Source organism: Narcine bancroftii, chromosome 4 (genome assembly GCF_036971445.1).
Source record: "Narcine bancroftii isolate sNarBan1 chromosome 4, sNarBan1.hap1, whole genome shotgun sequence".
NCBI lineage: Eukaryota > Metazoa > Chordata > Chondrichthyes > Torpediniformes > Narcinidae > Narcine > Narcine bancroftii.
The window spans coordinates 903,874-926,462 of NC_091472.1; the positions used below are offsets into that span (position 1 = coordinate 903,874).

Below are 22,589 nucleotides of genomic sequence, written 5' to 3' on the forward strand. Positions count from 1 at the left end.
TGAGGGGGATTTCGGGAGTGGGGGATTTATAGGAGTGAGGGGGATTTTGGGAGTGGGAGATTTATAGGAGTGAGGGGGATGTTGGGAGAGGGGGATTTATAGGAGTGAGGGGGATTTTGGGAGTGGGGGTTTATAGGAGTGAGGGGGATTTCGGGAGTGGGGGATTTATAGGAGTGAGGGGGATTTTGGGAGTGGGAGATTTATAGGAGTGAGGGGGATTTCGGGAGAAGGGGATTCATAGGAGTGAGGGGGATTTCGGGAGTGGGGGATTTATAGGAGTGAGGGGGATTTCGGGAGTGGGCGATTTATAGGAGTGAGGGGGATTTCGGGAGTGGGCGATTTATAGGTGAGAGGGGGATTTCGGGAGACGGGGATTTATAGGAGTGTGGGGGATTTCGGGAGAGGGGGATTTATAGCAGTGAGGGGGATTTATAGGAGTGAGGGGGATTTTGGGAGAGGGGGATTTATAGGCGTGAGGGGGATTTCGGGAGTGGGGGGTTTATAGGAGTGAGGGGATTTCAGGAGAGGGGGATTTATAGGAGTGAGGGGGATTTCGAGAGTGGGGGATTTCTAGGAGTAAGGGGGATTTTGGGAGAGGGGGATTTATAGGCGTGAGGGGGATTTCGGGAGTGGGGGGTTTATAGGAGTGAGCGGGATTTTGGGAGTGGGGGATTTATAGGAGTGAGGGGGATTTCGGGAGTGGGGAATTTATAGGCATGAGGGGGATTTCGGGAGAGGGGGATTTATAGGAGTGTGGGGGATTTCGGGAGTGCGGAATTTATAGGCATGAGGGGGATTTCAGGAGAGGGGGATTTATAGGAGTGTGGGGGATTTCGGGAGTGGGGGATTTATAGGAGTGAGGGGGATTTCAGGAGGGGAGATTTATAGGAGTGAGGGGGATTTCGGGAGTGGGGGATTTATAGGAGTAAGGGGGATTTCGGGAGAGGGGGATTTATAGGAGTGAGGGGTATTTAAGGAGTGGGGCATTTATAGGAGTGAGGGGAATTTCGGGAGTGGGGGATTTATAGGAGTGAGGGGGATTTCGGGAGAGGGGGATTTATAGGAGTGAGGGGGATTTCGGGAGTGGGCGATTTATAGGAGTGAGGGGGATTTCGGGAGACGGGGATTTATAGGAGTGAGGGGTATTTCGGGAGAGGGGGATTTATAGCAGTGAGGGGGATTTATAGGAGTGAGGGGGATTTTGGGAGAGGGGGATTTATAGGCGTGAGGGGGATTTCGGGAGTGGGGGGTTTATAGGAGTGAGGGGATTTCAGGAGGGGGATTTATAGGAGTGATGGGGATTTCGAGAGTGGGGGATTTATAGGAGTAAGGGGGATTTCGGGAGAGGGGGATTTATAGGAGTGAGGGGGATTTCGGGAGTGGGGGATTTATAGGAGTGAGGGGGATTTCGGGAGTGGGGAATTTATAGGCATGTGGGGGATTTCGGGAGAGTGGGATTTATAGGAGTGTGGGGGATTTCGGGAGTGGGGGATTTATAGGAGTGAGGGGGATTTCAGGAGGGGAGATTTATAGTAGTGAGGGGGATTTCGGGAGTGGGGGATTTATAGGAGTAAGGGGGATTTCAGGAGAGGGGGATTTATAAAATGAGGGGTATTTAAGGAGTGGGGCATTTATAGGACTGAGGGGGATTTCGGGACTGGGGGATTTATAGGAGTGAGGGGGATTTCGGGAGAGGGGGATTTATAGGAGTGAGGGGGATTTCGGGATTGGGGGCTTTACAGGAGTGAGGGGGATTTCAGGAGAGGGGGATTTATAGGAGTGCGGGGTATTTAAGGAGTGGGGCATTTATAGGAGTGAGGGGGATTTCAGGAGTGGGGGATTTATAGGAGTGAGGGGGATTTCAGGAGAGGGGGATTTATAGGAGTGAGGGGGATTTCGGGAGTGGGGGATTTATAGGAGTGAGGGGGATTTTGGGAGTGGGAGATTTATAGGAGTGAGGGGGATGTCGGGAGAGGGGGATTTATAGGAGTGAGGGGGATTTCGGGAGTGGGGGATTTATAGGAGTGAGGGGGATTTCAGGAGTGGGAGATTTATAGGAGTGAGGGGGATGTCGGGAGAGGGGGATTTATAGGAGTGAGGGGGATTTCGGGAGAGGTGGATTTATAGGAGTGAGGGGGATTTGAGGAGTGGGGGATTTATAGGAGTGAGGGGGATTTCAGGAGAGGGGGATTTATAAGAGTGAGGGGGATTTCAGGAGAGGGAGATTTATAGGAGTGAGGGGGATTTCGAGAGTGGGGGATTTATAGGAGTAAGGGGGATTTCGGGAGAGGGGTATTTATAGGAGGGTGGGGGATTTCGGGAGTGGGGGATTTATAGGAGTGAGGGGGATTTCGGGAGAGGGGGATTTATATGAGTGAGGGGGATTTGGAGAGTTGGATTTATAGGAGTGAGGGGGATTTCGGAAGTGGGGCATTTATAGGAGTGAGGGGGATTTCGGGAGAGGGGGATTTATAGGAGTGAGGGGGATTTCGGGAGAGGGGGATTTATAGCAGTGAGGGGGATTTCAGGAGAGGGGGATTTATAGGAGTGAGGGGGATTTCGGGAGAGCTGGATTTATAGGAGTGAGGGGGATTTCGGGTGAGGGGGATTTATAGGAGTGAGGGGGATTTCGGGAGTGGGCGATTTATAGGTGAGGGGGGATTTCGGGAGACGGGGATTTATAGGAGTGAGGGGGATTTCGGGAGAGGGGGATTTATAGCAGTGAGGGGGATTTATAGGAGTGAGGGGGATTTTGGGAGAGGGGGATTTATAGGCGTGAGGGGGATTTCGGGAGTGGGGGGTTTATAGGAGTGAGGGGATTTCAGGAGAGGGGAATTTATAGGAGTGAGGGGGATTTCGAGAGTGGGAGATTTATAGGAGTAAGGGGGATTTCGGGAGAGGTGGATTTATAGGAGTGAGCGGGATTTCGGGAGTGGGGGATTTATAGGAGTGAGGGATATTTCGGGAGTGGGGAATTTATAGGCATGAGGGGGATTTCTGGAGAGGGGGATTTATAGGAGTGTGGGGGATTTCGGGAGTGGGGGATTTATAGGAGTGAGGGGGATTTCAGGAGGGGAGATTTATAGGAGTGAGGGGGATTTCGGGCGTGGGGGATTTATAGGAGTAAGGGGGATTTCGGGAGAGGGGGATTTATAGGAGTGAGGGGTATTTAAGGAGTTGGGCATTTATAGGAGTGAGGGGGATTTCGGGAGTGGTGGATTTATAGGAGTGAGGGGGATTTCGGGAGAGGGGGATTTATAGGAGTGAGGGGGATTTTAGGAGAAGGGGATTTACAGGAGTGAGGGGGATTTCAGGGGAGGGGGATTTATATGAGTGAGGGGGATTTCGGGAGTGGGGGATTTATAGGAGTGAGGGGGATTTCGGGAGTGGGGGATTTATAGGAGTGAGGGGGATTTCAGGAGAGGGGGATTTATAGGAGTGAGGGGGATTTCGGGAGTGGGGGATTTATAGGAGTGAGGGGGATTTTGGAGATTTATAGGAGTGAGGGGGATGTCGGGAGTGGGGGATTTATAGGAGTGAGGGGGATTTCGGGAGTGGGGGATTTATAGGAGTGAGGGGGATTTCGGGAGAGGGGGATTTATAAGAGTGAGGGGGATTTCAGGAGAGGGGGATTTATAGGAGTGAGGGGGATTTCAGTAGAGGGGGATTTATAGGAGTGAGGGGGATTTCGGGAGTGGGGGATTTATAGGAGTGAGGGGGATTTCGGGAGAGGGGGATTTATGGGAGTGAGTGGGATTTCATGAGAGGGGGATTTATAGGAGTGAGGGGGATTTTGGGAGTTGGGGATTTATAGGAGTGAGGGGGATTTCAGGAGACGGGGATTTATAGGAGTGAGGGGGATTCCAGTAGAGGGGGATTTATAGAAGTGAGGGGGATTTCGGGAGAGGGGGATTTATAGGAGAGAGGGGGATTTCGGGAGAGGGGGATATATAGGAGTGAGGGGGATTTCGGGTGTGGGGGATTTATTGGAGTGATGGGGATTTCAGGAGTGGGGGATTTATGGGAGTGAGGTGGATTTTGGGAGAGGGGGATTTATAGGAGTGAGGGGGATTTCGGGAGAGGGGGATTTATAGGAGTGAGGGGGATTTTGGGAGAGGGGATTTATAGGAGTGAGGGGGATGTAGGGAGTGGGGGATTTATAGTAGTGAGGGGGATTTCAGGAGTGGGGGATTTATAGGAGTGAGGGGGATTTCGGGAGTGGGGGATTTATAGGAGTGAGGGGGATTTCGGGAGTGGGGGATTTATAGGAGTGAGAGGGATTTCGGGAATGTGGGATTTATAGGAGTGAAGGGGATTTCAGGAGTGAGGTGGATTTTGGGAGAGGGGGATTTATAGGAGTGTGGGGATATTGGGAGGGGGGGATTTATAGGAGTGAGGGGGATTTCAGGAGAGGGGGATTTATAAGAGTGAGGGGGATTTTGGGAGAGGGGGATTTATAGGAGTGAGGGGGATTTTGGGAGTGGGGGATTTATAGGAGTGAGGGGGATTTCAGGAGAGGGGATTTATAGGAGTGAGGGGGATTTAGGGAGAGGGGCTTTATAGGAGTGAGGGGGATTTCGAGAGTGGGGGATTTATAGGAGTGAGGGGGATTTCGGGAGTGGTGGATTTATAGGAGAGAGGGGGATTTCAGGAGAGGGGGATTTATAAGAGTGAGGGGGATTTTGGGAGAGGGGGATTTATAGGAGTGAGGGGGATTTTGGGAGTGGGGGATTTATAGGAGTGAGGGGGATTTCAGGAGAGGGATTTTATAGGAGTGAGGGGGATTTAGGGAGAGGGGATTTATAGGAGTGAGGGGGATTTCGAGAGTGGGGGATTTATAGGAGAGGGGGATTTCCGGAGTGGGGGATTTATAGGAGTGAGGGGGATTTCGAGAGAGGGGGTTTTGTAGGAGTGAGGGGGATTTCAGGAGACGGGGATTTATAGGAGTGAGGTGGATTCCGGTAGAGGGGGATTTATAGGAGTGAGGGGGATTTCGGGAGTGGGGGATTTATAGGAGAGAGGGGGATTTCGGGAGAAGGGGATTTATAGGAGTGAGGGGGATTTCGGGAGTGGGGGATTTATAGGAGTGATGGGGATTTCAGGAGTGGGGGATTTATGGGAGTGAGGTGGATTTTGGGAGAGGGGGATTTATAGGAGTGAGGGGGATTTCGGGAGAGGGGGATTTATAGGAGTGAGGGGGATTTCGGGAGAGGGGGATTTATAGGAGTGAGGGGGATTTCGGGATTGGGGGATTTACAGGAGTGAGGGGGATTTCAGGAGAGGGGGATTTATAGGAGTGCTGGGTATTTAAGGAGTGGGGCATTTATAGGAGTGAGGGGGATTTCAGGAGTGGGGGATTTATAGGAGTGAGGGGGATTTCGGGAGTGGGGGATTTATAGGAGTGAGGGGGATTTTGGGAGTGGGAGATTTATAGGAGTGAGGGGGATGTTGGGAGAGGGGGATGGGATGTTGGGAGAGGGGGATTTATAGGAGTGAGGGGGATTTTGGGAGTGGGGGTTTATAGGAGTGAGGGGGATTCGGGAGTGGGGGATTTATAGGAGTGAGGGGATTTTGGGAGTGGGAGATTTATAGGAGTGAGGGGGATTTCGGGAGAAGGGGATTCATAGGAGTGAGGGGATTTCGGGAGTGGGGGATTTATAGGAGTGAGGGGGATTTCGGGAGTGGGCGATTTATAGGAGTGAGGGGGATTTCGGGAGTGGGCGATTTATAGGTGAGAGGGGATTTCGGGAGACGGGGATTTATAGGAGTGTGGGGGATTTCGGGAGAGGGGATTTATAGCAGTGAGGGGGATTTATAGGAGTGAGGGGGATTTTGGGAGAGGGGGATTTATAGGCGTGAGGGGGATTTCGGGAGTGGGGGGTTTATAGGAGTGGGGGGATTTCAGGAGAGGGGGATTTATAGGAGTGAGGGGGATTTCGAGAGTGGGGGATTTCTAGGAGTAAGGGGGATTTTGGGAGAGGGGGATTTATAGGCGTGAGGGGGATTTCGGGAGTGGGGGGTTTATAGGAGTGAGCGGGATTTTGGGAGTGGGGGATTTATAGGAGTGAGGGGGATTTCGGTAGTGGGGAATTTATAGGCATGAGGGGGATTTCGGGAGAGGGGGATTTATAGGAGTGTGGGGGACTTCGGGAGTGCGGAATTTATAGGCATGAGGGGGATTTCAGGAGAGGGGGATTTATAGGAGTGTGGGGGATTTCGGGAGTGGGGGATTTATAGGAGTGAGGGGATTTCAGGAGGGGAGATTTATAGGAGTGAGGGGGATTTCGGGAGTGGCGGATTTATAGGAGTAAGGGGGATTTCGGGAGAGTGGGATTTATAGGAGTGAGGGGTATTTAAGGAGTGGGGCATTTATAGGAGTGAGGGGAATTTCGGGAGTGGGGGATTTATAGGAGTGAGGGGGATTTCGGGAGAGGGGGATTTATAGGAGTGAGGGGGATTTCGGGAGTGGGCGATTTATAGGAGTGAGGGGGATTTCGGGAGACGGGGATTTATAGGAGTGAGGGGTATTTCGGAGAGGGGGATTTATAGCAGTGAGGGGGATTTATAGGAGTGAGGGGGATTTTGGGAGAGGGGGATTTATAGGCGTGAGGGGGATTTCGGGAGTGGGGGGTTTATAGGAGTGAGGGATTTCAGGAGGGGGATTTATAGGAGTGAGGGGGATTTCGAGAGTGGGGGATTTATAGGAGTAAGGGGGATTTCGGGAGAGGGGGATTTATAGGAGTGAGGGGGATTTCGGGAGTGGGGGATTTATAGGAGTGAGGGGGATTTCGGGAGTGGGGAATTTATAGGCATGTGGGGGATTTCGGGAGAGTGGGATTTATAGGAGTGTGGGGGATTTCGGGAGTGGGGGATTTATAGGAGTGAGGGGGATTTCAGGAGGGGAGATTTATAGTAGTGAGGGGGATTTCGGGAGTGGGGGATTTATAGGAGTAAGGGGGATTTCAGGAGAGGGGGATTTATAAAATGAGGGGTATTTAAGGAGTGGGGCATTTATAGGACTGAGGGGGATTTCGGGACTGGGGGATTTATAGGAGTGAGGGGGATTTCGGGAGAGGGGGATTTATAGGAGTGAGGGGGATTTCGGGATTGGGGGATTACAGGAGTGAGGGGGATTTCAGGAGAGGGGGATTTATAGGAGTGCGGGGTATTTAAGGAGTGGGGCATTTATAGGAGTGAGGGGGATTTCAGGAGTGGGGGATTTATAGGAGTGAGGGGGATTTCAGGAGAGGGGGATTTATAGGAGTGAGGGGGATTTCGGGAGTGGGGGATTTATAGGAGTGAGGGGGATTTTGGGAGTGGGAGATTTATAGGAGTGAGGGGGATGTCGGGAGAGGGGGATTTATAGGAGTGAGGGGGATTTCGGGAGTGGGGGATTTATAGGAGTGAGGGGGATTTCAGGAGTGGGAGATTTATAGGAGTGAGGGGGATGTCGGGAGAGGGGGATTTATAGGAGTGAGGGGATTTCGGGAGAGGTGGATTTATAGGAGTGAGGGGGATTTGAGGAGTGGGGGATTTATAGGAGTGAGGGGGATTTCAGGAGAGGGGGATTTATAAGAGTGAGGGGGATTTCAGGAGAGGGAGATTTATAGGAGTGAGGGGGATTTCGAGAGTGGGGGATTTATAGGAGTAAGGGGGATTTCGGGAGAGGGGTATTTATAGGAGGGAGGGGGATTTCGGGAGTGGGGGATTTATATGAGTGAGGGGATTTGGAGAGTTGGATTTATAGGAGTGAGGGGGATTTCGGAAGTGGGGCATTTATAGGAGTGAGGGGGATTTCGGGAGAGGGGGATTTATAGGAGTGAGGGGGATTTCGGAGAGGGGGATTTATAGCAGTGAGGGGGATTTCAGGAGAGGGGGATTTATAGGAGTGAGGGGGATTTCGGGAGAGCTGGATTTATAGGAGTGAGGGGGATTTCGGGTGAGGGGGATTTATAGGAGTGAGGGGGCTTTCGGGAGTGGGCGATTTATAGGTGAGGGGGGATTTCGGGAGACGGGGATTTATAGGAGTGAGGGGGATTTCGGGAGAGGGGGATTTATAGCAGTGAGGGGGATTTATAGGAGTGAGGGGGATTTTGGGAGAGGGGGATTTATAGGCGTGAGGGGGATTTCGGGAGTGGGGGGTTTATAGGAGTGAGGGGATTTCAGGAGAGGGGAATTTATAGGAGTGAGGGGGATTTCGAGAGTGGGAGATTTATAGGAGTAAGGGGGATTTCGGGAGAGGTGGATTTATAGGAGTGAGCGGATTTCGGGAGTGGGGGATTTATAGGAGTGAGGGATATTTCGGGAGTGGGGAATTTATAGGCATGAGGGGGATTTCTGGAGAGGGGGATTATAGGAGTGTGGGGGATTTCGGGAGTGGGGGATTTATAGGAGTGAGGGGGATTTCAGGAGGGGAGATTTATAGGAGTGAGGGGATTTCGGGCGTGGGGGATTTATAGGAGTAAGGGGGATTTCGGGAGAGGGGGATTTATAGGAGTGAGGGGTATTTAAGGAGTTGGGCATTTATAGGAGTGAGGGGGATTTCGGGAGTGGTGGATTTATAGGAGTGAGGGGGATTTCGGGAGATGGGGATTTATAGGAGTGAGGGGGATTTTAGGAGAAGGGGATTTACAGGAGTGAGGGGGATTTCAGGGGAGGGGGATTTATATGAGTGAGGGGGATTTCGGGAGTGGGGGATTTATAGGAGTGAGGGGGATTTCGGGAGTGGGGGATTTATAGGAGTGAGGGGGATTTCAGGAGAGGGGGATTTATAGGAGTGAGGGGATTTCGGGAGTGGGGGATTTATAGGAGTGAGGGGGATTTTGGAGATTTATAGGAGTGAGGGGGATGTCGGGAGTGGGGGATTTATAGGAGTGAGGGGGATTTCGGGAGTGGGGGATTTATAGGAGTGAGGGGGATTTCGGGAGAGGGGGATTTATAAGAGTGAGGGGGATTTCAGGAGAGGGGGATTTATAGGAGTGAGGGGGATTTCAGTAGAGGGGGATTTATAAGAGTGAGGGGGATTTCAGGAGAGGGGGATTTATAGGAGTGAGGGGGATTTCAGGAGTGGGGGATTTATAGGAGTGAGGGGGATTTCAGTAGAGGGGGATTTATAAGAGTGAGGGGGATTTCAGGAGTGGGGGATTTATAGGAGTGAGGGGGATTTCGAGAGTGGGGATTTATAGGAGTGAGGGGGATTTCGGGAGAGGGGGATTTATAGGAGTAAGGGGGATTTCAGGAGAGGGGATTTATGGGAGTGAGGGGGATTTCGGGAGTGGGCGATTTATAGGAGGAAGGGTGATTTCAGGAGAGGGGGATTTATAGGAGTGAGGGGGATTTCGGGAGTGGGGAATTTATAGGCGTGAGGGGGATTTTGGGAGAGGGGGATTTATAGGAGTGTGGGGATTTCGGGAGTGGGGGATTTATAGGAGTGAGGGGGATTTCTGGAGGGGGGATTTATAGGAGTGAGGGGGATTTCGGGAGTGGGGGATTTATAGGAGTAAGGGGGATTTCGGGAGAGGGGGATTTATAGAAGTGAGGGGATTTCGGGAGTGGTGGACTTATAGGAGTGAGGGGGATTTCAGGAGTAGGGGATTTACAGGAGTGAGGGGATTTCAGGAGAGGGGGATTTATAGGAGTAAGGGGGATTTCGGGAGAGGAGGATTTATAGGAGTGAGAGGGAAATCGGAAGGGGGATTTATAGGATTGAGGGGGATTTCGGGAGGGGGGATTTAATAGGAGTGAGGGGGATTTCAGGAGAGGGGGATTTATAGGAGTGAGGGGGATTTCGGGAGAGGGGGATTTATAGAAGTGAGGGGGATTTCAGGAGAGGGGGATTTATAGGAGTGAGGGGCATTTCGGGAGTGGTGGATTTATAGGAGTGAGGGGGATTTCGGGAGAGGGGGATTTATAGGAGTGAGGGGGATTTCGGGAGAGGGGGATTTATAGCAGTGAGGGGGATTTCAGGAGAGGGGGTTTATAGGAGTGAGGGGATTTTGGGAGAGGAGGATTTATAGGAGTGAGGGGGATTTCTGGAGTGTGGGATTTATAGGAGTGAAGGGGATTTCAGGAGAGGGGGATTTATAGGAGTGAGGGGGATTTCGGGAGAGGGGGATTTATAGGAGTGAGGGGGATTTCGGGAGTGGGGGATTTATAGGAGTGAGGGGATTTCGGGAGAGGGGGATTTATGGGAGTGAGTGGGATTTCATGAGAGGGGGATTTATAGGAGTGAGGGGGATTTTGGGAGTTGGGGATTTATAGGAGTGAGGGGGATTTCGAGAGAGGGGGATTTGTATGAGTGAGGGGGATTTCAGGAGACGGGGATTTATAGGAGTGAGGGGGAATCCAGTAGAGGGGGATTTATAGAAGTGAGGGGGATTTCGGGAGAGGGGGATTTATAGGAGAGAGGGGGATTCGGGAGAGGGGGATATATAGGAGTGAGGGGGATTTCGGGTGTGGGGGGATTTATTGGAGTGATGGGGATTTCAGGAGACGGGGATTTATAGGAGTGAGGGGGATTCCAGTAGAGGGGGATTTATAGAAGTGAGGGGGATTTCGGGAGAGGGGAATTTATAGGAGAGAGGGGGATTTCGGGAGAGGGGGATTTATAGGAGTGAGGGGGATTTCGGGTGTGGGGGATTTATTGGAGTGATGGGGATTTCAGGAGTGGGGGATTTATGGGAGTGAGGTGGATTTTGGGAGAGGGGGATTTATAGGAGTGAGGGGGATTTCGGGAGAGGGGGATTTATAGGAGTGAGGGGGATTTTGGGAGAGGGGATTTATAGGAGTGAGGGGGATGTAGGGAGTGGGGGATTTATAGTAGTGAGGGGGATTCAGGAGTGGGGGATTTATAGGAGTGAGGGGGATTTCGGGAGTGGGGGATTTATAGGAGTGAGGGGGATTTCGGGAGTGGGGGATTTATAGGAGTGAGAGGGATTTCGGGAATGTGGGATTTATAGGAGTGAAGGGGATTTCAGGAGTGAGGTGGATTTTGGGAGAGGGGGATTTATAGGAGTGTGGGGATATTGGGAGGGGGGGATTTATAGGAGTGAGGGGGATTTCAGGAGAGGGGGATTTATAAGAGTGAGGGGGATTTTGGGAGAGGGGGATTTATAGGAGTGAGGGGGATTTTGGGAGTGGGGGATTTATAGGAGTGAGGGGGATTTCAGGAGAGGGGATTTATAGGAGTGAGGGGGATTTAGGGAGAGGGGCTTTATAGGAGTGAGGGGGATTTCGAGAGTGGGGGATTTATAGGAGTGAGGGGGATTTCGGGAGTGGGGGATTTATAGGAGAGAGGGGGATTTCAGGAGAGGGGGATTTATAAGAGTGAGGGGGATTTTGGGAGAGGGGGATTTATAGGAGTGAGGGGGATTTTGGGAGTGGGGGATTTATAGGAGTGAGGGGGATTTCATGAGAGGGGATTTATAGGAGTGAGGGGGATTTAGGGAGAGGGGATTTATAGGAGTGAGGGGATTTCGAGAGTGGGGGATTTATAGGAGAGGGGGATTTCCGGAGTGGGGGATTTATAGGAGTGAGGGGGATTTCGAGAGAGGGGGTTTTGTAGGAGTGAGGGGGATTTCAGGAGACGGGGATTTATAGGAGTGAGGTGGATTCCGGTAGAGGGGGATTTATAGGAGTGAGGGGGATTTCGGGAGTGGGGGATTTATAGGTGAGAGGGGGATTTCGGGAGAAGTGGATTTATAGGAGTGAGGGGGATTTCGGGAGTGGGGGATTTATAGGAGTGATGGGGATTTCAGGAGTGGGGGATTTATGGGAGTGAGGTGGATTTTGGGAGAGGGGGATTTATAGGAGTGAGGGGGATTTCGGGAGAGGGGGATTTATAGGAGTGAGGGGGATTTCAGGAATGGCGGATTTATAGGAGTGAGGGGGATTTCGAGAGATTGGGATTTGTAGGAGTGAGGGGGATTTCAGGAGACGCGGATTTATTGGAGTGCGGGGGATTCCGGTAGAGGGGGATTTATAGGAGTGAGGGGGATTTCGGGAGTGGGGGATTTATAGGAGATAGGGGGATTTCGGGAAAAAGGGGGGATTTATAGGAGTGAGGGGGATTTCGGGAGTGGGGGATTTATAGGAGTGAGGGGGATTTCGGGAGTGGGGGATTTATAGGAGTGATGGGGATTTTAGGAGTGGTGGATTTATGGGAGTGAGGTGTATTTTGGAGAGGGGGATTTATAGGAGTGAGGGGGATTTCAGGAGAGGGGATTTATAGGAGTGAGGGGGATTTTGGGAGAGGGGGATTTATAGGAGTGAGGGGGATTTCAGGAGAGGGGATTTATAGGAGTGAGGGGGATTTTGGGAGAGGGGTATTTATAGGAGTGAGGAGGATTTTGGGAGAGGGGGATTTATAGGAGTGTGGGGATATTGGGAGGGGGATTTGTAGGAGTGAGGGGGATTTCAGGAGACGGGGATTTATAGGAGTGAGGGGGATTCCGGTAGAGGGGGATTTATAGGAGTGAGGGGGATTTCGGGAGTGGGGGATTTATAGGAGAGAGGGGGATTTCAGGAGAGGGGGATTTATAGGAGTGAGGGGGATTTTGGGAGAGGGGATTTATAGGAGTGAGGGGGATTTAGGGAGTGGGGGATTTATAGTAGTGAGGGGGATTTCAGGAGTGGGGGATTTATAGGAGTGAGGGGGATTTCGGGAGTAGGGGATTTATAGGAGAGAGAGGGATTTCGGGAGTGTGGGATTTATAGGAGTGAGCGGGATTTCAGGAGTGAGGTTGATTTTGGGAGAGGGGGATTTATAGGAGTGAGGGGGATTTTGGGAGAGGGGTATTTATAGGAGTGAGGAGGATTTTGGGAGAGGGGGATTTATAGGAGTGTGGGGATATAGGGAGGGGGGAATTATAGGAGTGAGGGGGATTTCAGGAGAGGGGGAATTATAGGAGTGAGGGGGATTTCATGAGAGGGGGATTTATAAGAGTGAGGGGATTTCAGGAGAGGGGGATTTATAGGAGTGAGGGGGATTTCAGGAGTGGGGGATTTATAGGAGAGAGGGGGATTTCGGAGAGGGTGATTTATAGGAGTGAGGGGGAGTTCGGGAGTGGGGGATTTATAGGAGTGAGGGGGATTTCGGGAGTGGGGGATTTATAGGAGTGATGGGGATTTCAGGAGTGGGGGATTTATGGGAGTGAGGTGGATTTTGAGAGAGGGGGATTTATAGGAGTGAGGGGGATTTCGGGAGTGGGGGATTTATAGGAGTGAGGGGATTTCGGGAGTGGGGGATTTATAGGAGTGAGGGCGATTTCGGGAGAGGGGGATTTATTGGAGTGATGGGGATTTTGGGAGAGGGGATTTATAGGAGTGAGGTGGATTTCAGGAGACGGGGATTTATAGGAGTGAGGGGGATTCCGGTAGAGGCGGATTTATAGGAGTGAGGGGGATTTCGGGAGTGGGGGATTTATAGGAGAGAGGGGGATTTCGGGAGAGGGGGATTTATAGGAGTGAGGGAGATTTCAGGAGTGAGGTTGATTTTGGGAGAGGGGGATTTGTAGGAGTGAGGGGGATTTCAGGAGACGGGGATTTATAGCAGTGAGGGGGATTCCGGTAGAGGGGTATTTATAGGAGTGAGGGGGATTTCGGGAGTGGGGGATTTATAGGAGAGAGGGGGATTTCGGGAGAGGGGAATTATAGGAGTGAGGGGGATTTTGGGAGAGGGGATTTATAGGAGTGAGGGGGATTTAGGGAGGGGGGGATTTATAGTAGTGAGGGGGATTTCAGGAGTGGGGATTTATAGGAGTGAGGGGGATTTCGGGAGTGGGGGATTTATAGGAGTGAGAGGGATTTCGGGAGTGTGGGATTTATAGGAGTGAGGGGGATTTCAGGAGTGAGGTGGATTTTGGAGAGGGGGATTTATAGGAGTGAGGGGGATTTTGGGAGAGGGGTATTTATAGGAGTGAGGGGGATTTTGGGGGAGGGGGATTTATAGGAGTGAGGGAGATTTCAGGAGTGGGGGATTTATAGGAGTGTGGGGGATTTCGGGAGTGTGGGATTTATAGGAGTGAGTGGGATTTCGGGACTGGGGGATTTTAGGAGTGAGGGGGATTTCGGGAGTGGGCAATTTATAGGAGTGAGGGGGATTTCGGGAGTGGGGGATTTATAGGAGTGAATGGGATTTCTGGAGTGGACGAGATATTAGAGTGAGGGGGATTTTGGAGGTTTGGGGGTATTGGTGTGAGGTGAATTTTGTGAGCGGGAATTTGGGAGTGGGGGATTTTGAGAGTCGAGGGAATATCAGACGGGATTTCAGGAGTGGGGGATATTGGAGTGACAGGGATATCAGGACTCGGGAATGTATAAGTAGGGGGATTTCGGGAGTAGAGGGAATATCGGAGTGGGGTGTTTTCAGAGTGCGGGATGTAGGAGTGAGGGGGATTTCGGGATTGTGGTGATGTTGTAGTGGGGCGATTTCGGGAGTATTGGGATATCTGAGTGAGGGTATTTTGGGAGTAGGGGGATATCCGAGTGAGGGGAGTGATGTTCCTCTCTCTCTCTGGCAGCATCCTCTTCGCTGACATTGTGGGCTTTACCCAGTTGTCCTCGACCTGCTCAGCTCAGGAACTGGTCAAACTGCTCAATGAGCTTTTCGCTAGATTCGACAAACTGGCAGAGGTGAGTCGTTCCCCTGGAGCTAACACTTACCAGCACACACACCGACACTAACACCGACACACTCACCGATGCACACACCGATACATTCACTGACGCACACACTGTCACACTCACCGACACATTCAGTCACACACATCGACATACTCACCAACAAATACAAAGAGAAACTCACCAACACACTCACCTACACACACGCCATCAAAATTACTGACACTCAGCCACACACTCTCCCGACACACTCACGGACACACACATCCACACACTCACCCAAAGACTCTGACACACTCAGCCTCACCCACACCCACACCTTCACTTACACTCATCCACAACCTCACACAGACCCTCACCCACATACTCACCCACACCTTTACCCACACCCGCACCCACTCTGTCACCCATGCCCTCACCTACTCCATCACCCACTCCCTCACCCACCCTCACCCACACCCTCATCCACTCCCTCACCAACTACCTCACCACTCCATCAACCACTCCCTCACCCACACCCTCACCCTCTCCCTCACCCTCACCCACTCCCTCACCCACTATCCTCACCCACTCCCTCACCCTCACCCACACCCTCACCCCACTCCCTCACCCACTCCCTCACCCACACCCTCACCCACATCCTCACCCACTCCTCACCCACACCTCACCCTCACCCACCCTCCCTCACCACCCACACCCCTCACCCTCACCCACTCCCTCACCCACTCCCTCACCCACTCTCCCACACCCTCACCCATACCCTCACCCACTCCCTCACCCACACCCTCACACCCAACCCACTCACCCCACTTCTCACCCACTCTCACCACTCCCTCACCACTCTCACCACCACACACCCTCACTCATCCACCACTTACCCCTCACCTCTACCCACTCCCTCACCCACTCTCCCACTCCCTCACCACTCCCTCTCACCACTCCCTCACCCACTCCCTCAGCCACTCCCTCACCACTTCCCTCAACCACTCCCTCACCCACTCCCTCACCCACTCCCTCACCCACACCCTCACCCACACCCTCCCCCTACACCCTCACCCTCACCCACTCCCTCACCCACTATCCCTCACCACCCACTCCTCACCCCTCCCTCACCACCCTCACCCACACCCTTCCCCACTCCCTCACTCCCACTCCCACACACACCCTCACACCACCCTCACCAACCTCCTCACACTTACCCACTCCCTCAACCACTTCCTCATCCACTCCCTCACCAACTCCCTCACCCACTCCCTCTCCCACTCCCTCACCACTCCCTCAACCTCTTCCACTCCCACCACACCCTCACCACACCCTCACCCACTCCCTCACCACTCCCTCAGCCACTCCTCACCCCACTCCCCACCCACACCCTCACCCACACCCTCACCACACCCCACCTCACCCTCACCCACACCCACACTCACTCACCTCACCCACACCCTCACCCACTCCCTCACCCACTCCCTCACCCACACCCACCCACCCCACACCCACACCCACACCCCACCACCCTCACCCACAACCCTCACCCACACCCCTCACCACCCCTCACACACCCTCACCCACACCCTCACACACACCTCACCACACCCTCACCCATACCCATCACCCACTACCACCCTCCCTCACCCACTTCCTCACCCATCCACACTCCACTCCCCACACCCAGCCACTCCTCACCCACCCTCTCCCACCCTCTCCCACTCCCTCACCCACACCCACCCACTCCCTCACCCACTACCCTCACCCACTCCTCACCCACTACCCTCACCCACTCCCTCACCCACTCCCTCACCCACTCCCTCACCCACTCCATCACCCACACCCACACCACTCCCTCACCCACACCCTCCACACCCACTCCCTCACCCACTCCTCACCCACACCTTCACCCACACCACACCCACTCCCACACCCTCACCCACTCCCTCACCCCACTATCCTCCACCACACCCACACCCCCACCCTCACCCATTCCCTCACCCACACTTTCACCCACTCCCTCACACACTCTCTCACACACACCCTCACCCATATCCTTACCCTCACACTTACCCACTAAACCCTCAACCACTTCCTCATCCACTCCCTCACCAACTCCCTCACCCACCCTCTCCCACTCCCTCACCTCTCCTCAGCCTCTTCCTCTCCCACTCCCTCACCCACTCCCTCTCCCACTCCCTCACCACTCCCTCAGCCACTTCCTCTCCCACTCCCTCACCCACTCCCTCACCCACACCCTCACCCATTCCCTCACCCTCACCCACACCGTCACCCACTCCCTCACCCTCACCCACTCCCTCACCCACTATCCTCAACCACTCCCTCACCCCCACCCTCACCCATTCCCTCACCCACACTTTCGCCCACTCCCTCACACACTCTCTCACACACACCCTCACCATATCCTTACCCTCACACTTACCCACACCCTCAACCACTTCCTCATCCACTCCCTCACCAACCTCCCTCACCCACTCCCTCTCCCACTCCCTCACCACTCCCTCAGCCTCTTCCTCTCCCACTCCCTCACCCACTCCCTCTCCCACTCCCTCACCACTCCCTCAGCCACTTCCTCTCCCACTCCCTCACCCACACCCTCAACCACTCCCTCATCCTCTCCCTCACCCTCACCCACTCCCTCACTCACTATCCTCACCCACACCCTCACCCACTCCCTCACCCACTCCCTCACCCACTCCCTCACCCTCACCCACACCCTCACCCACTCCCTCACCCACACCCTCACCCACATCCTCACCCACTCCCTCACCCACTCCCTCACCCACACCCTCACCCATTCCCTCACCCTCACCCACTCCCTCACACACTCTCTCACACACACCCTCACCCATACCCTTACCCTCACACTTACCCACTCCCTCACCCACTTCCTCACCCATTCGCTCACCCACTCCCTCTTCCACTCCAGCCCACTTCCTCACCCACACCCTATCCCACCCTCTCCCACTCCCTCACCCACACCCTCACCCACTCCCTCACCCACTATCCTCACCCACTATCCTCACCCATACCCCTCACACACTCCCTCACCCACTCCCTCACCCTCTCCCTCACCCACTCCCTCACCCACACCCTCACCACTCCCTCACCCACACCCCTCACCCACCTCCTCACCCACTCCCTCACCCACTCCCTCACCCACACCTTCACCCACACCGTCACCCACTCCCTCACCCTCACCCACTCCCTCACCCACTATCCTCCACCACTCCCTCACCCCCACCCTCACCCATTCCCTCACCCACACTTTCACCCACTCCCTCACACACTCTCTCACACACACCCTCACCCATATCCTTACCCTCACTTACCCATTCCCTCAACCACTTCCTCATCCACTCCCTCACCAACTCCCTCACCACCTCCCTCTCCCACTCCCTCACCACTCCCTCAGCCTCTTCCTCTCCACTCCCTCACCCACTCCCTCTCCCACTCCCTCACCACTCCCTCAGCCACTTCCTCTCCCACTCCCTCACCCACACCCTCACCCACACCCTCAACCACTCCCTCACCCACACCCTCACCCTCTCCCTCACCCTCACCCACTCCCTCTCACTATCCTCACCCACACCCTCACCACTCCCTCACCCACTCCCTCACCCACTCCCTCACCCACTCCCTCACCCTCACCCACACCCTCACCCACTCCCTCACCCACACCCTCACCCACATCCTCACCCACTCCCTCACCCACTCCCTCACCCATTCCCTCACCCTCACCCACACCCTCACCCACTCCCTCACCCTCACCCACTCCTCACCCACTATCCTCAACCACTCCTCACCCCCACCCTCACCCATTCCCTCACCCACACTTTCACCCACTCCCTCACACACTCTCTCACACACACCCTCACCCATACCCTTACCCTCACACTTACCCACTCCCTCAACCACTTCCTCATCCACTCCCTCATCAACTCCCTCAACCACTTCCTCACCCACACCCTCACCCACTCCCTCACCCTCACCCACTCCCTCACCCTCACCCACTCCCTCACCCACTATCCTCAACCACTCCCTCACCCCCACCCTCACCCATTCCCTCACCCCACACTTTCACCCACTCCCTCACACACTCTCTCACACACACCCTAACCATACCCTTACCCTCACACTTACCCACTCCCTCAACCACTTCCTCATCCACTCCCTCATCAACTCCCTCAACCACTCACTCACCCCCACCCTCACCCATTCCCTCACCCACACTTTCACCCACTCCCTCACACACTCTCTCACACACACCCTCACCCATACCCTTACCCTCACACTTAACCCACTCCCTCAACCACTCCCTCACCCACACCCTCACCCACTCCCTCACCCTCACCCACTCCCTCACCCTCACCCACTCCCTCACCCTCACCCACTCCCTCACCCTCACCCACTCCCTCACCCACTATCCTCAACCACTCCCTCACCCCCACCCTCACCCATTCCCTCACCCACACTTTCACCCACTCCCTCACCCACTCCCTCACCCACACCCTCACCCACTCCCTCACCCACATCCTTACCCTCACCCACTCCCTCTCCCACTCCCTCATCCACTCCCTCACCCACACCCTCACCCACACCCTCACCCACTCCCTCACCCACTTCCTCACCCTCACCCACTCCCTCACCCACTATCCTCAACCACTCCCTCACCCACACCCTCACCCACTCCCTCACCCTCAACCAATCCCTCACCCTCACCCACTCCCTCACCCTCACCCACTCCCTCACCCACACCCTCACCCACTACCTCACCCACACCCTCACCCACTCCCTCACCATCACCCATACCCTCACTCACATCCTCACCCACTCCCTCACCCACTCCCTCACCCACACCCTCACCCATTCCCTCACCCACACCCTCACCCACTCCCTCACCCTCACCCACTCCCTCACCCACTATCCTCACCACTCCCCTCACCCCCACCCTCACCCCATTCCCTCACCCACACTTTCACCCACTCCCTCACACCACTCTCTCACACACACCCTCACCCCTACCCTTACCCTCACACTTACCCACTCCCTCACCCACTTCCTCACCCACTCCCTCACCCACACCTCACCCACACCCTCACCCACTTCCTCACCCACACCCTATCCCACCCTCTCCCACTTCCTCACCCACACCCTTACCCACTACCCTCACCCACTATCCTCACCCACTATCCTCACCCATACCCTCACCCACTCCCTCACCCTCTCCCTCACCCACTCCCCTCACCCACACCCTCACCCACACCCTCACCCCACCTCCTCACCCACTCCCTCACCCACTCCCTCACCCACACCTTCACCCACACCCTCACCCACTCCCTCACCCTCACCCCCACCCTCACCCATTCCCTCACCCACACTTTCACCCACTCCCCTCACATACTCTCACACACACACCCTCACCCATACCCTTACCCTCACACTTACCCACTCCCTCAACCACTCCCTCACCCACACCCTCACCCACTCCCTCACCCTCACCCACTCCCTCACCCTCACCCACTCCCTCACCCTCACCCACTCCCTCACCCACTCCCTCACCCACACCTTCACCCACACCCTCACCCACTCCCTCACCCTCACCCACTCCCTCACCCTCACCCACTCCCTCACCAACTATCCTCAACCACTCCCTCACCCACACCCTCACCCACTCCCTCACCCACACCCTCACCCACCTCCTCACCCACTCCCTCACCCACTCCCTCACCCACACCTTCACCCACACCCTCACCCACTCCCTCACCCTCACCCCCACCCTCACCCATTCCCTCACCCACACTTTCACCCACTCCCTCACATACTCTCACACACACACCCTCACCCATACCCTTACCCTCACACTTACCCACTCCTCAACCACTTCCTCATCCACTCCCTCATCAACTCCCTCAACCACTTCCTCACCCACACCCTCACCCACTCCCTCACCCTCACCCACTCCCTCACCCTCACCCACTCCCTCACCCTCACCCACTCCCTCGCCCACTATCCTCAACCACTCCCTCACCCCCACCCTCACCCATTCCCTCACCCACACTTTCACCCACTCCCTCACACACTCTCTCACACACACCCTCACCCATACCCTTACCCTCACACTTACCCACTCCCTCAACCACTCCCTCACCCACACCCTCACCCACTCCCTCACCCTCACCCACTCCCTCACCCTCACCCACTCCCTCACCCTCACCCACTCCCTCACCCACTATCCTCAACCACTCCCTCACCCCCACCCTCACCCACACCCTCACCCACTCCCTCACCCACCCTCACCCTCACCCACTCCCTCACCCACTATCCTCAACCACTCCCTCACCCACACCCTCACCCACTCCCTCACCCTCACCCAATCCCTCACCCTCACCCACTCCCTCACCCTCACCCACTCCCTCACCCACACCCTCACCCACTACCTCACCCACACCCTCACCCACTCCCTCACCATCACCCATACCCTCACTCACTCCCTCACCCACTCCCTCACCACACCCTCACCCACTCCCTCACCCACTCCCTCACCCACACCCTCACCCACTACCTCACCCACACACTCACCCACCGTCACCCACACCCTCACCCACACCCTCACCCACTTCCTCACCATCACCCACACCCTCACTCACTCCCTCACCCACTCCCTCACCCACACCCTCACCCACTCCCTCACCCTCACCCACTCCCTCACCCTCACCCACTCCCCTCACCCACACCCTCACCCACTACCTCACCCACACACTCACCCACTCCCTCACTCACACCCCACCCACACATTCACCCATACACACACACACTGACAAACTCACCATCACACACATCAACATATTCGCCGACACTATCGCCGCCAAACTCTCTGACTAACCCACTGTCACACTCAACATCGTCTCTCCCACTCCCGACACCAATCTTCCAACACTCCCTCCAACACAAACCCACTGACTCGCTCACCATCCCTGGAAATGAAAGGCTAGGGGAGGGGGAGGTAGGATTTGGTGATTGGTAGGTGAAGGGAATGGATGTGGGGTGGGTGAAAAGGTGAGGTATTGGCTGAGGGTGTGTTGGGGGTCGTGAGTGGTGGGTGTGGGTCTGTGAGAGGGTGAGGGGTGCATGAGGGTTGGATGAGAAGGTGAAGGGTGTTTGTGGAGGGTGAGAGGGTGGGTGGAGTTAGGTGAGAGGGTGAGGGGGTGGGTTAGAGGGTGAGGGGGTGGGTTAGAGGCGAGAGGGGTGAGTAAGTGGGTGAGGGGATGGTTGAGGGTGGGTGAGAAGGTGAAGGAATGGGTGGGGGGTAGGTGGGTGTAGGTGAGAAGTTGATGGGTGGGTGAGAGTGTGAGGGGATGGGTGAGGGGTGGGTGAGAAGGTGAGGGGATGGGTGAAGATGGGTGGGGGTGGGTGAGGGTGTTGGGGGTAGATCAGAGGGTAATGGGGTGAGTGGGTGTGGGGTGAAATGGTGAGGGGGTGGCTGAGGGGATCAGGGAGTGAGTGAGGGGGTGTGTGAGGGTGAGGGGATGGGTGAGGGGGTGGGTGAGGGGGTGGGTGAGGGATGTGTGTGCGGGTGAGGATGTGGGTGGGTGAGAGGGTGATGGGTTGGGTGAGAGGATCAGGGGTGATTGAGAGGGTGACAGTGTGGGTAAAGGATGAAGGGTGGGATTGGGGTTATGAGGGGATGAGACACAGGGTGTAGACCCAGTCCTGACCGGTGCCCGTCGTACAGAGGTACCACCAGCTGCGTATTAAGATCCTGGGCGATTGCTACTACTGCATCTGTGGGCTCCCGGACCCGCGGGATGATCACGCCGTATGCTCTATAAACATGGGGCTCGCCATGGTGAAGGCCATCTCGTGAGTACTGTCCCCAACGCAACCCCATGCAGACCCTTCACCCAATCATCGTCCAACCAAATCTTGACCTTAGAACATTACAGACAGAAACATGCTCTTCT

General features: G+C 54.9%; 1 protein-coding gene across 3 annotated transcripts in view; it reads left to right on the top strand.

The window, feature by feature from the left end:
* Positions 1 to 22,589, top strand: part of adcy3a (adenylate cyclase 3a) — a 163,567-nt gene that overhangs the window by 42,865 nt on the left and 98,113 nt on the right. For all 3 annotated transcript variants that reach the window (XM_069930586.1, XM_069930587.1, XM_069930588.1), the window contains exons 4-5: positions 14,520 to 14,631; positions 22,361 to 22,488. In XM_069930586.1, coding sequence (XP_069786687.1) covers positions 14,520 to 14,631; positions 22,361 to 22,488 — 240 coding nt within the window. The remainder of the gene's footprint in view (positions 1 to 14,519; positions 14,632 to 22,360; positions 22,489 to 22,589) is intronic.